Raw genomic sequence first — 16,040 nt, 5'->3', positions numbered from 1 at the left:
AAGGCAAATTGTGATAAAATACATGACGTTAACGAAATTGTAAATGAATTCTAATGCAGATAAATGTACACTTACAGATTAGGGTAGGAAGAATGAGAACACATTTTCCTTGGACAATGATAATCTAAATTGTGTCGAGGAGCAATGGGATTCAGGGGTACAGATAGAAAAATGAATACAACAGCAATACGGGTTAACAAAGCTACAGAAAATACAAAAACATTGAGGATTATTTTCAGAGAGATACGTTGAAAGGGGAGTCATACCCAGCACAAGGAAAGATTTGCTGTTGATGGGAGTCGGTTGATTGGGTGCGAACTGGTCAGTGTTTCCCTGCTTTTCGAGGAAGTATGCAACAGGGCAATTTTCCACCGTATCAGTTGGATCCTAGTGCTGTAACTGTACTGGATCAGCTAGGCTCCAGTTGTTGCTAGATTTAGAGCACTGATCTTCAGCACTGCAGCTGGAGTGTTATCGGGCCCCGAATCTTTGTTATGTGCAGTGTGCTCAGCCGCTTCTTAATGTTGTGCACTGTAAATTTAGGAATGGACCGAGAAATAGAAAGCATTTGCACAGCAGTAGCTCATTGGCATGGATTGTCACGCACTACTTCTCACCTTTTGCCAGTCTGAATAACTACCTTTAACCCACACTTTGTTGACTGTTTTGCAGCCAGTTTTCTACAGTCTGTCATGATCACCCTTCAAAGTATGCAATTAATTACCTTGAAACCACATTCACAGTTTTAGGTTTAAAAACTGAACAGACAGCTTCTGACCAGCAAGATGCAACAGTCAGCATATAATCATAGAATGTTTACAACACAGAAGGAGGACATTCAGCCCGTTGTGTCCACGCTGGTTATCAGCAAGAGCTCCTCAGCTGGTCCTATGCTTCTGCCCTTTCCCCATAGCCATGCAAAGATTTTCTCTTCAGGTGCTTGTCCAATTCCATATTGAAAGCCACAATTGAATCTGTCTCCATCAGACTCGCAGGTAGAACATTCCAGAAGATCCTAGCCACTCGCTGTGTAAATAACTTATTCCTCATGTCAACGTTGGTTCTTATCCCATCCACCTTATAACAGTGTTCTCTGGTTATTGACCTTTCTGCCAAGAGGAACACTTTCTCTCTATCTACTCTGTCTATTCCCCTCATGATTTTGAACACCTCTATCAAATTTCCACGCAGCCTTCTCTGTTCTCAGGAGAGCGACCACAGTTTCTCCAAACTATCATTGTAACTGAAGTCTTTCATCCCTTGAACCTTCCTTGTAAATCCTTTCTGCACCCATTCTATAGCATTCACATTCTTCTAATGTCCCGTGCCCTGAATTGTACACAATACGCCAGTTGAGGTGAAGCCAGTGTTCCACAAAAGTTCATAATAACTTCCTTACTTTTTTACACTATACCGCCACTTAAAAAGGCCAACATCCCATTGAATATTAACCAATTTCTCAACCTGCCCTGCTACCTTCAACGATTTGATCAAAAAGACTCCCAGGGGACTGTTGGCTGCAGCCACTTTCTAATTGTACCCTTGAAAAGAGACTGGCAGCAAGCATTAAAAGAAATCCCAAAGTATTCTATAGACAGAGAAATAGTAAAGGGGTGATAAAAGGAGGAGTGGGGTCGATGAGGGATCAGAAAGAGGATTTACATGTGGAGGTAGCGGGTATAGTTCAGGTATTATCTAAATTCTCTGCGCCTGTCTTTGCCAAGGAAGAAGATGCACCCCGGGCAATGGTTACAGAGGAGGTAATTCAGATACTGGAGGGGTTTAAATTAATAAAGAGGATGTATCAGATATACCCTGTTAATAAGAACATACGTATGAACATACAAATTAGGAGCAGGAGGTGGACACTCGACTCGTCGAGCCTGCTCCACCATTCAATACGTTCATGGCTGAACTGATTACTCCACATTTCCACTGACCCCCGATAACCTTCCACCCCCTTGGTTTAGATTAGATTAGAGATACAGCACTGAAACAGGCCCTTCGGCCCACCGAGTCTGTGCCGAACATCAACCACCCATTTATACTAATCCTACACTAATCCCATATTCCTACCAAACATCCCCACCTGCCCCTATATTTCCCTACCACCTACCTATACTAGTGACAATTTCTAATGGCCAATTTACCTATCAACCTGCAAGTCTTTTGGCTTGTGGGAGGAAACCGGAGCACCCGGAGAAAACCCACGCAGACACAGGGAGAACTTGCAAACTCCACACAGGCAGTACCCAGAATTGAACCCGGGCCCCTGGAGCTGTGAGGCTGCAGTGCTAACCACTGCGCCACTGTGCCGCCCGGTTATCAAGAATCAACCTACCGCTGCCTTAAAAAAATTCAAACACTCTTCTTCCACTGCCTTTTGAGGAAGAGAATTCCAAAGAGTCACAAAACACTGAGAAAAAAATTCTCCTCATCTCTGTCTTAAATGGGAGACCCTTATTTTTAAACAGTGACCCCTAGTTCTAGCTTCTCCCACAAGGGGAAACATCTTTTCCACAACCACCCTGTCAAGACCTCTCAGGATATTATATGTTACAATCATGTCACCTCTTCCTCTTGTAAATTCCAGCGGAAGCAAGCCCAGCCTGTCAAATCTTTCCTTGTATAGCAGGTCACCCATTCCAGATATTAGTCGAGTAAACCTTCGCTGTACTACCTCCAACGCATTTACATCAGTCCTTAAATAAGGAGACCAGTTTGGTACACAATATTCCAGATGTGGTCTCACCAATACCCTGTGTCGCTGAAGCATAGCCTCCCTACTTTTGTATTCAATTCCACTCGCGATAAATGATGACATTTTCCTAGCTTTTTTAATTACTTGTTGTACCTGCATACTAACGTTTTGCGTTTCATACACGAAGACACCCATATCTCTCTGTATCTCAGAGCTCTGCAATCTCTCACCATTTAGATAATATGCTTCCCTTCTATTCATACTCCCAAAGTGGACAATTTCCCAGTTTCCTACATTATACTCCATTTGCCAGGTCTTTGCCCACTCACTTAACCTATCTCTATCCCTTTGCAGACTCCTTTTGTCCTCTTCTCAAGTTACATTCTTACCTATCTTTGTGTCATTAGCAAATTTAGCAAGCATACCGTCGGTCCCTGCATCTAAGTCATTTCTATAAATTGTGAAACGTTGAGGCCCCAGCACAGATCCCTATGGCACACCACTCGTTACTTCTTGTCAACCAAAAAAATGACCCATTTATGCCTACTCTCTGTTTCCTGTGAACGAACCAATCTTCCATCCATGTTAATACGTTACCCCCTACACCATGAACTTTTATTTTCTGCAATAGCCTTTGATGTGGCACCTTCTCAAATGCCTTCTGGAAATCTAAGTGCAATACATCGACCAGTTCCCCTTTACCAACAGCACATGTAACTCCCTCAAAGAACTCCAATCAATTGGTTAAACATGATCTGCCTTTCACAAATCCCTGTTGACTATGCCTGATTACCTTGAATGTTTCTAAATTCCCTGCGATAACATCTTTAATAATAGCTTGTAACATTTTCCCTAAGGCAGGTGTTAAACTAATTGGCCTATAGTTTCTTGCTTGCTGTTTCCCTCCCTTTCTGTCTAAAGGAGTTGCATTCGCTATTTTCCAATCTAAATTAACCTTCCCCGAATTTAGGGAATGTTGGAAAATTAAAATTAACGCATCAACTACCTCACTTGCCACTTCTTTTAACACCCGAGGATGAAGTCCATCGGGTCCCGGGGACTTGTCAGCCTGCAGCTCCACCTATTTGCTCAGTACCTTTTCCCTGGTGTTTGCAATTTTCCAGAGTTCCTCCGTCCCTTCCATTTCCCGACTTGCAGCTAAAACTGGGATGTTACTTTTGTACTCAATAGTGAAGACCCATGCCAAATATCTGTTCAATTCATCTGTCATCTCCTTATTTTCCATTATTAACTCCCCAGACTCACATTTTATAAGTTCAACGCTCACTTTATTACCTCTTTTCTTTATTTTTAAAAATATATGTATATATGTAAACTCTTACTATCTGTCCTTATATATCTATCTAGCCTTATCTCGTCCTCTAATGTTACGTGCCTTATCAATCTTTTAGTCATCCTTTGTTTTTTAAAAAATATTCTGTCCAATCTTTTGACCTGCCTCCCATCTTTGCGCAATTACAGGCTTTTTCTTTAAGTTTGATACGACCTTTGGCTGTTTTCCTTAACCACGGATGGTGGGACCCACTCTTGGAATGTTTCTTTCTCGTTCAAATGTGAGAAATTCTGTATTCTGAAATATTCCCTTAAATGTCTGCCACTGAAACTCTATTGACCTATCCCGTAACCTGATTTGCCAATTTACTTTAGCTAGCTCTGCATTCATGTCCTCATAATTGCCCTTATTTAAGTTTAAAATATTAGTCTTGGACCCACTCTACTCTCCCTCAAACTGAATGTAAAATTCTATCATATCATGATCGCTGCTACCTAGGGGCGCCTTAACTGTGAGGTCATTAATTATTCCTACCTCTTTGCACAATACCAGGTCTAGTATATCCTACTTTCTGGTTGGCTCCACAAGGTATTGTTCCAAGAAATTATCCCGAGAATATTCTATGCAGTCCTCATCGAGGCTATCTCTGCCCATCTGACTTTTCCAGTCTAAATTTAGGCGAAAATCCGCCCCTAATTATCACTGTACCTTTCTGACAGGCTGCCATTTTTTATTCATTTATAACCTGCCCCACAGTGTGGTTAATGTCAGGTGGTCTGTACACCACTTCTGACAAGCAAATTCTTGCCTTAATGATTTTTCATCTCGACCCGAACAGCTTCTACATCCTGGTCTCCTGAACTTAGGTCATCCCTCACCATTGTGCTCATACCATCATTAATTAACAGAGCTACCCCTCCACCTATTCCTAGCTTCTTGCCCTTCCTAAATTCCATGTATCCTTCAATCTTCAGGTCCCTGTCTATATATATAAATGAACTAAACTTTGGTGTACAGGGCACAATTTCAAAGTTTGCAGATGATACAAAACTTGGAAGTATTGTGAACTGTGAGGAGGATAGTGCAGATCTTCAAACGGACATTGTCAAGTTGGTGGACTGGGCAGGCAGTTGGCAGATGAAGTTCAATGCAGGGAAATGTGAAGTGATTCATTTTGGTCGGACTGACATGAAGATAAAATATAAAATGAACAGTTCAGTTCTAAAGGGGATACAGGAGCAGAGGGACCTTGGTTTAATAGTGCATGATTCATTGACGGTGGCAGGCTAGGTTGAGAGAGCGTTAAATACAGCATACACGGCCCTGGGCTTTATTAATAGGTGCATAGAGTGCAAGAGCAAGGAAGTTATGCTGAACTTGTATGAGACACTAGTTCGTCCTCAGCTGGAGCATTGCATCCAGTTCTGGGCGCCGCACGTGAGGAAAGATGTGAGGGCATTGGTGAGAATACAGAGACGTTTCATGAGAATGGTTCCAGGGATGAGGAATTTCAGTCATGAAGATAAATTGGAGAAGTTTGGATTGTTTTCCTTGGAGAAGAGAAGGCTGAGAGGTGAATAGACAGCGATATTCAAAATAATGAGGATTCTGCACAGAGTAGGGAGAGAGAAATTGTTTCCACTGGTGAAAGGATCGAGAAGGAAATGGCACCGATTTAATGCATTTGGTAAAATAAGCTAAAGTGACATGCGGAAAAAGTTTTTCATGCAGCGAGTGTTAAAGATCTGGAATGTTTGTCTGAGAACGTGGTGCAAGCTGGTTCCATTGCAGCATTCAAAATGGAACTAGACAGTTATATGAAAAGGAAGAATGTGCAGAGTTATGGAGTGAAGGCAGGGAAATGGAACTGAGTGAATTTCTCTTTCAGAGAGCCCATGCAGTCATGATGGGCCGAATAGTCTCCTTCTGCACTTTAACAGTTCAGTGATTCTGTGATATTGCCTCTCCTCCGTGTTCCAACCAGAATGTATCAGTTCACACTTCTCTGCATCAAATTACATCTGCAACCTGTCCGCCCATTTCACCAGCCTCGCTTTATCCTCTTGAAGACTTTTGCTATCCTCATTACTGGCCATGTTTTCAGGCAAACTCGCCTCCTTTCTTCCAATAGTTCAACGGTGTTGAGTTTAATCGTTGCAGCTACTTACTGAACTATCTTAGCTCCTTTGTTTAATATTCTGTGCATTTTACTTTCTCAATATTTCCTAAAATTTAAAAGGCAATGCGTAGGCAGCGGTGGGATCTTAATGCGCACTTTCCTCTTGTGATACCCACAATAACTGCGGACCCATTACTTCAGCTCCCCGAGGCTGAGAAACCTGCCTCCCTCCCTCCCCTGCTCCCCAGTCTCAGCTTCACAATCTGTGTAATACATCAAATCTGAGGCGAAGCGATCATTGCAGGCGGACAGCCGGTCTGACCGTGCATGCCAGGTAGCGGCTGCTGGGTTGATGAATGGCGAGTTCGATTGAGATTGTGACATTTCCATCGGTTCAGATCATTTTCTGCGGCTTTCGGGAAAATCTCAATGGAAACTGCACTGTCTGTATTGTAAATGTGCTGAGTATCAGGTATTTGCTGCTGCCGGTGGAGAATGTTTATTAAATATGGTGATAATGATATAATTTTAAACAGTGATCCGAATATTAACATTAATTCTAACCGGAGATTACTGGAATTATTAACATCTGATTTTTCAGGTACGGACCGTCCCGGATTGTTTTACCTTTGCTTCTTCCCAGATTCTATCAGCCGCGGCAGGAGATGAGAGACTGAGAAAGATTTTTACCTGAACAGACGACGCCGGCATCATTGAAGTGTGAGTAGGGATAGTGATCCCATTGCTCTGACTGACAGTCCTGCAGAGTGGCCTCAGTCCCGCTGCACTCTACATCACTCGTCACAACGGGTCCGGACCCTTCCCCAAAGTGAGCCCGGACCGGTGCAGAGACCGCGGTCCCGCAGCCCAGCTCCCGACACACAACAGCGGCGTCTGGCAGGTCCCAGTACGAGCCATACACAGTCCCCCACTGTCCCCTGTAGTGAATCTCCACTCTCCCAGCGCACCGACTGCCCCCATTCACCAGTCTCAGCTTCACCATCTCTGTAAAATATCAGAAATATCGTCAAGCGGTTATAGTGTTTTAAACCCAAAGGTTCCCAATGCACGGACGCTCCGAATTCACCAGGCATGAATGGATAGGAACATCAGTCTGCACTCAGAACCCTAATAAAACCCGGAGTAAATATTACACATGTAAAAAAGAGATGGAAATACTAATAAACGGTGCAAACGAGCAGGGAACCGGGAGACAGCCGGATATTCCCATCAATGGGCACCGTGTGGCGAAAAGGTCAGAATAGATTTAACCTGCAGAGGTGGGGAGATGGGCGTGGCTGTAATGATCACATCTTTACGTGCTCAATACTGATTGGAGGAACACAGTGTGATCCCAGCACCAGGAAAGAGCAGAGGAAATTGCACCCTCACCTATCACAACCAATAAAGATGAGGCTGGATGGTCATGTGATCTCGATGTCAGCGCAGATTTGTGAGGTGAACCTTTGGACCAGCAACAGTGTCAGTGGAGCTGATCGTTCACTCTCTGCTCATTAGAGACCCTCAGTTATTGTCCCTCCACATGAAGACAGCAGTCATCGCTCAGCTAGGTAAAAGTGTGAGTGGAGCTGATCCTTCATATTCTGCGCTTCAGAGACCCTCAGTTATCGTCCCTCCGCATGAAGGCTGCAGCCATCTCTCAGCTAGGTAACAGTGTTAATGGAGCTGATCCTTCACACTCTGCTCTTTGGAGACCCACAGTTATTGTCCCTCCACATGAAGACAGCAGCCATCTCTCAGCTGGGTAACAGTGTCAGTGGAGCTGATCATTCACACTCTGCTCTTCAGGGACCCTCAGTTATTGTCCCTCCACATGAAGGCAGCAGTTAACTTCCAGCTAGGTAACAGTGTGAGTGGAGCTGATCATTCACACTCTGCACTTCAGGGACCCTCAGTTATTATCCCTTCACATGAAGGCAACAGACGTCTTTCAGCTAGAATTAAAGATCTTTTGCAACACTGTGAGGGACACATTCACTTTCTGACTGGCAACCGGGCAGCAGGTTAATCCGCTGGTACTGAGATTGTCGCTCAAGCTTAATATTTAATGGGATGGATTAGAGCAGAGAGATAGCAGGTAGTGTGAAAGTAAAGGGCGATTACCTAAAGGGTCAGCATGACTGTTCCCAGGTCTGCCTGAAATGAGAAGTTAACAATTAGAGTTCACTGGGACAATAAATGAATGAAAATGTTAGAAAGAAAAGACACAAATACAACTAAATGCAGGGTCATTATTCCCATCGCTTTGCAGATGAAGTTATACCGGGATGTGTGATTTCCTTCCGTAAAAGCGAAAATACAATTTCTGCAACAAATTAATATTGGTAATGGGCTGAAATGTATCCAGAATTGTTTTCATATATACACACACTGAAACCCGGATACACTCTCTCCATGTGGTGACGGTGCGTCGGCCCCATGTATTACCAGTGTGAAGGTGCCTGAGAATGCGGTGGTGATGGTTCTCTCCCTTATAGAATCTTACAATGAAACAGCAAAGATGGACGCCAATCGACCCATGGTGCCTATGCTGTCTCTTTGTAAGAGCTGTCTAATTAGTCCCACTGCCTTTCCGCATCACCCTGTAAATTTGTGCTGATGGTGCTCTGACCATTGATGACCCATGTGTCGATGCCCTGAGAAGAAGGTGGTGATGGACCTGCTTTCAAACACTGGTGGTGGTACTCTCAGAGTATTCAGCTTTCTGATCTAAATTTCGGGAAGGAATGGGAACATTTAAATTAAATTAAAGAATTTCCGATCCTGTGGCAGATTTCGATGCCTTTTAATTTACTGCAAATCTTCCACCTGCAGCTGTCAAAGTCTCTATAAAGGTGTAATTGGGCATTTCTGCTGTTCAATAAAATATATAGCTTCCTCAAACAAAACAAAACAAGATCAACGGTCTGTCAGCCTCCTAACTCGGTGCTGACTGTTTCTTGCAAAGTTCCTGCTGTTCTGATTCTCTTTTAACCTGTCCTCGCCGACGTGCCCTATTTTTTTACCCGTTGATGATGTTCCAACAATGGTCCTCCTGTTTACTGGCTAAGCGCTTCAGCTTTTTAAAAATGCAGTCAGTCGTTTGACCTGTACCCAATCCCACTGAAAACAATGTGTCTCACAGGTCTCCAGGTATTTTTACTATTCACAACATTATATACTAGGGACGGTGTGTTGACCTGCTCCCAATATCCCTGATGATCATGTGCCTCACAGATCTCCAGGTGTTTTTACTATTGTCTGCATTATATACTAGAGACGGTGTCTTGACCTGCTCCCAATCTACCTGATGACAATGTGTTTCACAGATCTCCATGTGTTTTTACTGTTCACAGCATTATATTCTACAGATGGTGTGATGACCTGTACCCAATCTCCCTGATCACAATGTGTCTCACAGATCTCCAGGTGTTTTTCCTATTCTCTACATTATATACTATGGACGGTGTGTTAACCTGCTCCCAATCTCCCTGCTGATAATGTGTGTCACAGATCTCCAGGTGTTTTTCCTATTCTCGACATTTTATACTATGGACGGTGTGTTGTCCTGATCCCAATCTCCTGATCACAATGTGTCTCACAGATCTCCAGGTATTTTTCCATTCTCAACATTATATAATATAGATGGTGTGTTGACATGCTCCCAATCTCCCTAATGACAATGTGTCTCATAGATCTCCAGGTTTTTTTCTATTCGCATTATGCAATATAGACGGTTTGTTGACCTGATCTCAATCTCCCTGGTGATAATACATCTCCCATGTATTGGTGTCTCTCTGTATACTCTGCTGATATATGAAAGACAACGGGATACCGATTCCTGTCCTCAGCTGTGCTTACCGAGTAATCTTGAATGAGTTACAGTTGCCCAACAATAATCTCACTGGTCCCTTGATGCTCCTAGTTTTGCAATGTAAATATTGCGTGACTTCTTCCCAGTCCTGGAGCCTCAGCATTCCTACCAACTCTGCCTGATAATAGTCAACTCCCTCAAATTCCCCTTTTCCAGTGACCAACCTTAGTGCTTCATAGAACATAGAACATTACAGCGCAGTACAGGCCCTTCAGCCCTCGATGTTGCGCCGACCTGTGAAACCATCTGACCTACACTATTCCATTTTCATCCATATGTCTATCCAATGACCACTTAAATGCCCTTAAAGTTGGCGAGTCTACTACTGTTGCAGGCAGGGCGTTCCACGCCTTCTGTGTAAAGAAACTACCTCTGACATCTGTCCTATATCTATCACCCCTCAACTTAAAGCTATGTCCCCTCGTGTTTGCCATCACCATCCGAGGAAAAAGACTCTCACTGTCCACCCTGTCCAGCCCTCTGATTATCTTATATGTCTCTATTAAGTCACCTCTTCTCCTCCTACTCTCCAACGAAAACAACCTCAAGTCCCTCAGCCATTCCTCGTAAGACCTTCCCTCGATCCAAGGCAACATCCTAGTAAATCTCCTCTGCACCTTTTCCAAAGCTTCCACATCCTTCCTATAATGCGGTGACCAGAACTGCACGCAATACTCCAGGTGTGGCCGCACCAGAGTTCTGTACAGCGGCAGCATGACCTCGTGGCTCCTAAACTCGATCCCCCTACTAATAAAAGCTAACACACCATTTGCCTTCTTAACAGCTCTATTAACCTGGGTGGCAACCTTCAGGGATTTATGTACCTGGACACCAAGATCTCTCTGCTCATCTACACTACCAAGAATCTTCCCATTAGCCCAGTATGCTGCAATCCTGTTACTCCTTCCGAAGTGAATCACCTCACACTTTTCCACATTAAACTCCGTTTGCCATCTCTCAGCCCAGCTCCGCAGCCTATCTATGTCCCTCTGTAACCTACAACATCCTTCGGCACTATGCACAACTCCACCGACCTTCGTGTCATCCGCAAATTAACTAACCCACCCTTCTACACCCTCATCCAGGTCATTTATAAAAATGACAAACAGCAGTGGCCCCAAAACAGATCCTTGCGGTACACCACTAGAAACTATACTCCAGGATGAACATTTACCATCAACCACCACACTCTGTCTTCTTTCAGCTAGCCAATTTCTGATCCAAAGCACTAATTCACCTTCTATCCCATACTTCTGTATTTTCTGCAATAGCCTACCATGGGGAACTTTATCAAACGCCTTACTGAAATCCATATAGACCGCATCCACGGCTTTACCCTCATCCACCTGTTTGGTCACCTTGTCAAAAAGCTCAATAAGTTTTGTGAGGCACGACCTACCCTTCACAAAACCGTGCTGACTATCTCTAATGAACTTATTCTTTTCAAGATGATTATAAATCCTATCTCTTATAACCTTTTCCAACATTTTAGCCACAACCCACAATAGGGTCCGTGAATCCTCTTCAATCCACTCAGTTATTTATTGTACACTTCGGGCATTTACCACTTCAGCCTGTAACCACCGATGACACGCCGGATTTTTTTTTTTTGCCAGATAATCCAGTGGTTCAAGGAGTAAGCCGATGCACACCTTCTTCGGGAAACTGGGGATGGACAGTAAATGGGTGCGGGAAAAATCCCCAAAATGACGACGGTGTTTCAAGGAACTACCCCGCCATCCCCTCTGCCTAAGCAGGGGTTGTTCAGTCAACTCCACCTGGTCAGCGAACACATATCCCGAAAATGTATCTAAGCAATCTGTAACCGAGACTCCCATGCTTCCCTATTCGTCAAGTATATCTCTTACTGTCTCAGAGAAATTCTCAGTCTGTCCTCTTTCTCAATTAATACTACTTTTCTATTTATCTACACTACTTATCAAATCTGCTAATCCCTCCATTTTGCTCTCGTCTGCTTCTGCAGTTTCTAAGTGCTCTCATTGTTTTTCTAGTAAACGTTTGAATGCATTTCTTTGTGTACCGTTATCCAAATCACCTATATATACAGAGAATATACCCAATATACTCACACACTCCTGTTTGGCCTCCTACCGTAGGTAAACTTCAAGTGATCTAAAATTCTGCTGCTGCACTGATATTGGAACGGACAGTCCCGTTCACCCATTTCCCCTGCTCTCACTGACCACCGTTAACTCCCGCTTCCCAACGCCTTAGATTTCAGTCGTCACATGGATACCTTCTGATGTTTCGGCTAATGGATTTGGTGCCAAACTGATAAGTTATTTTAACATTTAATACTTATGTTAACTTGCTACTGCACCGTAGTACCACAACGAGTAATAGAGAAATATTAATTAGAAATATCAATAAACTCAACGGAGGTGAAATCAAACGGGACAAACGTGGGATATATAAAGCCCAGAAGTTAAACTCTTGAATGAGTTAAATGCATCTCACGGCAAATTATTAGGTGCGTCAAGAATCAATATAATGAGATTAAAACAAACTATTTTAGGTCCAATTTGCACAACTTTGGCAATTAAGTGTGCTCTGATAGAGTTAAGAAGTAAATTAATTGATAAAATTACAGTAAGTGTAGCTTACAAGCACAAGCAAAGCACCAGACAGAAGCAACTCACATCAAAAATCCGGATTCTGTGCATCAATAGCATTATCATTAACTTTCAAAAATATGTATCTACAACACATGAGCTAGCGTCTGAAGAAACGTTACCACGGTCAGAAATAACCAAACATGCATCGGTCCTTTACAGTACCGAGACAAATTGCTCTGGGCACTGTCTGTTGAATTTAAATACGGAAACGAATTCAGGATTTGTTCCACAAGGTGACCAGAGTATGGGACTTGTGGAAGGACATTAAAGAATTTAGTAGGAGTAGGATTAGGCCATACTGCCTACCCAGCCTACCCTGTCGTTCAATAAGATCATGGCTCATCTACTGCCCCAGATCCACTTTCCCAACTTTCCCCAGAGATTGGGAAACAACTCCAGATCTTTCATTAAGCACTGCATCGCACCATATAAAAAAGGATGGGACATGCAGAAAGAGATTCAGAAACGTGTCTGGATATTAAATACTGCATCAAATGTATGAATCATGTAGAATGAGACTGAGGAACACTAATTATTACCCAACACCGTGCACATAAATGTATGAAACAGAAAGCATGATTTAATATAAAAAGGCATAGTTTTGAAGGTTGTCGGTGACTAAATAAAACTGTTCATACAGAGAATCCCCCTGAAATCAATAGCATCATTTCTGGAGAGTGTAATTGATAACTCTATTAATAATCAGTCCAATTGGAGCAATATAGATTCCACCTCCAGTTAATATATTATACAAAATTTATTGTCGTTTCTGAACATTCAAAATGCTGTACAAACTATTTAATCTAATTCTCTCTATCACACGGCACTTTACTGAGAAATTCCGGGGACAGAAATCTCAATGTGGGATGAGTCGACTGGATCCAGATCCCAGTATTCTGCAGTTCTGACTCCCATACACTCGATTGTAACACTGAGCACTTTCTACTTCCAGGAGTGACCATTTTCAACCCCTGATTAGAATTTTAACTCCAGTCTGGTGTTTCTGTTCGAGAGCCAAAGGAAACAGCATAACACAAACTCCTGTGGCATTTTTGTTCAATTCCGGGAATAAAACTAAATGTAAATCAAATTTCCTCTGTAAGTGCAGTTAAATGTCAATCAGATTACAAATATCAGATCCGTTCTTGCTGTCAGCGACAAAAATGGATAACAGTTCCCTATTTGAATTTGTTGAACTTAAAATCAAAAACAGCAAAATGTATTAAATGATAAATTTATAAATTAAGGGAACTGTTTCAATATTCACTTTATATGTTCGCAATAAATGACAAATTCAAATAAATATGCACATTTCCTACGAATTGATTTTGAGCAGCGGCCGATTGCTAAAAAAAAAAGATTGAGGGATCAGCTGCATTTCATGCTTTCTCTCCGTTCTGTGGTTTGCAGAACATATTCTTAAACTACCTTTAAAATCAGGATTTTAGAATAAAATCCCTTTTACAAAAACAAAAAAGAAAATTCATCATGGAAGTATGTAATAACATTTAGGGAGCGTTTCCCTATCGTGAAGCAGCATTTGCTGTCGATTGACATCAACAAATGTAACCAAACCCGCACTGGAAACAGTGAGAAACTGAATCGAATCATCGACCGAAAAACTCTGCAAAAATATCGAGCAGGTGGAAGGAGACTATTCATGATATCTCATTAAACACTTCACGATGCTTTACACAAAAGGAGCATGTGGAAGGAGACTTTGTCACATTAATTATTACTTGATGCTGCACATATGAATATTTGAAATAAGGTGATTAAGTTACAATACAATGTTCTAAAGTTTCTTAGTCATCATTAAGTAAACCATAATAAATGGAAAATCCTCCTGAGGATTTGGAATATTCAGTAACATTATCTTTTGGAGAGACACTTCACAATTACACTAATAACTAATGCGAATTGAAATAATATTTGTTCTGCCTCTAGTTAACACATTATACAATATTTATAGATCATGTACAACACTCTAACGTGGAACAAACTATTCAAATTATTTCATTTCCACTCAGTATATCACACAGGATCAGACATCACTTCGACTGTGAAATACCTGGGACAGAAATGCCCGTGTGTGTTCAGTCAGCAGTAGATTTAGCTTTGACTGCTGTTCTCTAATCCCTGTGTTACTGTGGACCCCAGACCCCAAACCCTGAGACCTTCCATTCACACTGTGATCACGTTCTACTGCTAGATTACTGTGTTTAAATAATCTGCTTAGAATTTCAACTCCAGTCAGTTGTGTCAGTACAAGAACCGCAGAGGGCCAAATAAAACAAATTGCCACGGTATTTGTTTTCAATTTTGGATTTAAGTCAAACTTTGCACATGTCCCACCTGGGAATTTAGAAGACGTGTTAATCAGATGCAAGATATTCTAAAAATATTGCTTTCAGAGAGCGAAAGAATGGATAATTATTCCCTGTTTAATATTGATGGAATGTAAAATCAAACCAAATCCGTTTTCAATGTGAATTCTACAAATGAGATAAACTATTTCAAGATTCACTTCATATGAAGGAAATTAATCACATTGCTTTTTGTCAGAAAGCATGCCTGCTTTTTAAAAATGATTCTGAGCAACTAGCGATTGGACAAAAGGATACAGGGAGGCATGTGCACTTCATTAATCCACAAACCAGGACTTTACTTTCCAACAAGTTAATTTTCATGGAAATGTAATTCGTCAAATACTGAAAGCATCTGATAACACTGGGACTAAGCTGTCCTGTCAGTAAACCAATACAGTTTTTAATAGACAGAGATTAATAAATGTAAGCAAACACACACGGGAAATAATGAGAAACAGAATGGAATCATCAATGGAATAAAACAACAAATATCGAGCCGTTGGAACAATAATAAAGGACAATATCACTAACTCATTGCACACTACATGACACTGTGTAAAAGTATGTGATTGGGAAAACGTAACTATCTTTAGGCACTGTACATACAAATGGAGGAAATAGAATAATGAATGTAATGTAAAAGATAATAAATTTGAAGATCATCACTAACAGATCAATAATACAGAGCAAATTCCCCAACGATTTAGGAACATTTAGTCGCATCATTTTTTCCAGTGTGCACTTGATAATTATACTAATCATGACAATGAATTGAAAAATATTGGATTTATCTCCAGTTGAGTGGTTATCATAGATTCAATATAACACTTCAACACGGAACAAATTATTCTAAAATATTTAGCTTCATGAACTGTATCTCTAGGAGAGCAGACAGCACTTGTATTGAGAAATATCTGTGACAGAAATGTTTGTGGCGGTCCATGTCAGCAGTAGATGTAATTTGGACTGGTGTTCTGCACTCAGTGAGATAACTTACACCCAGACTCTGATACACTCTATTCAAACAAAGTCGGCGCTCTACTTCTA

At 41.8% G+C, this 16,040-nt stretch overlaps 1 protein-coding gene across 1 annotated transcript in view; it reads right to left on the bottom strand.

The window, feature by feature from the left end:
- Positions 1-7,117, bottom strand: part of LOC137361299 (scavenger receptor cysteine-rich type 1 protein M130-like) — a 28,543-nt gene extending 21,426 nt beyond the window's left edge. The window contains exons 1-2 of the mRNA XM_068026186.1: positions 7,100-7,117; positions 6,805-6,985 (exon numbers count right to left, since the gene is read on the bottom strand). Coding sequence (XP_067882287.1) covers positions 6,805-6,985; positions 7,100-7,117 — 199 coding nt within the window. The remainder of the gene's footprint in view (positions 1-6,804; positions 6,986-7,099) is intronic.
- Positions 7,118-16,040: the final 8,923 nt, after the last annotated feature.

Source organism: Heterodontus francisci, unplaced genomic scaffold (genome assembly GCF_036365525.1).
Source record: "Heterodontus francisci isolate sHetFra1 unplaced genomic scaffold, sHetFra1.hap1 HAP1_SCAFFOLD_435, whole genome shotgun sequence".
Lineage (NCBI taxonomy): Eukaryota > Metazoa > Chordata > Chondrichthyes > Heterodontiformes > Heterodontidae > Heterodontus > Heterodontus francisci.
Note: the sequence above shows the minus strand (reverse complement) of the source record. Positions and strands in the feature narration are given on the sequence as shown.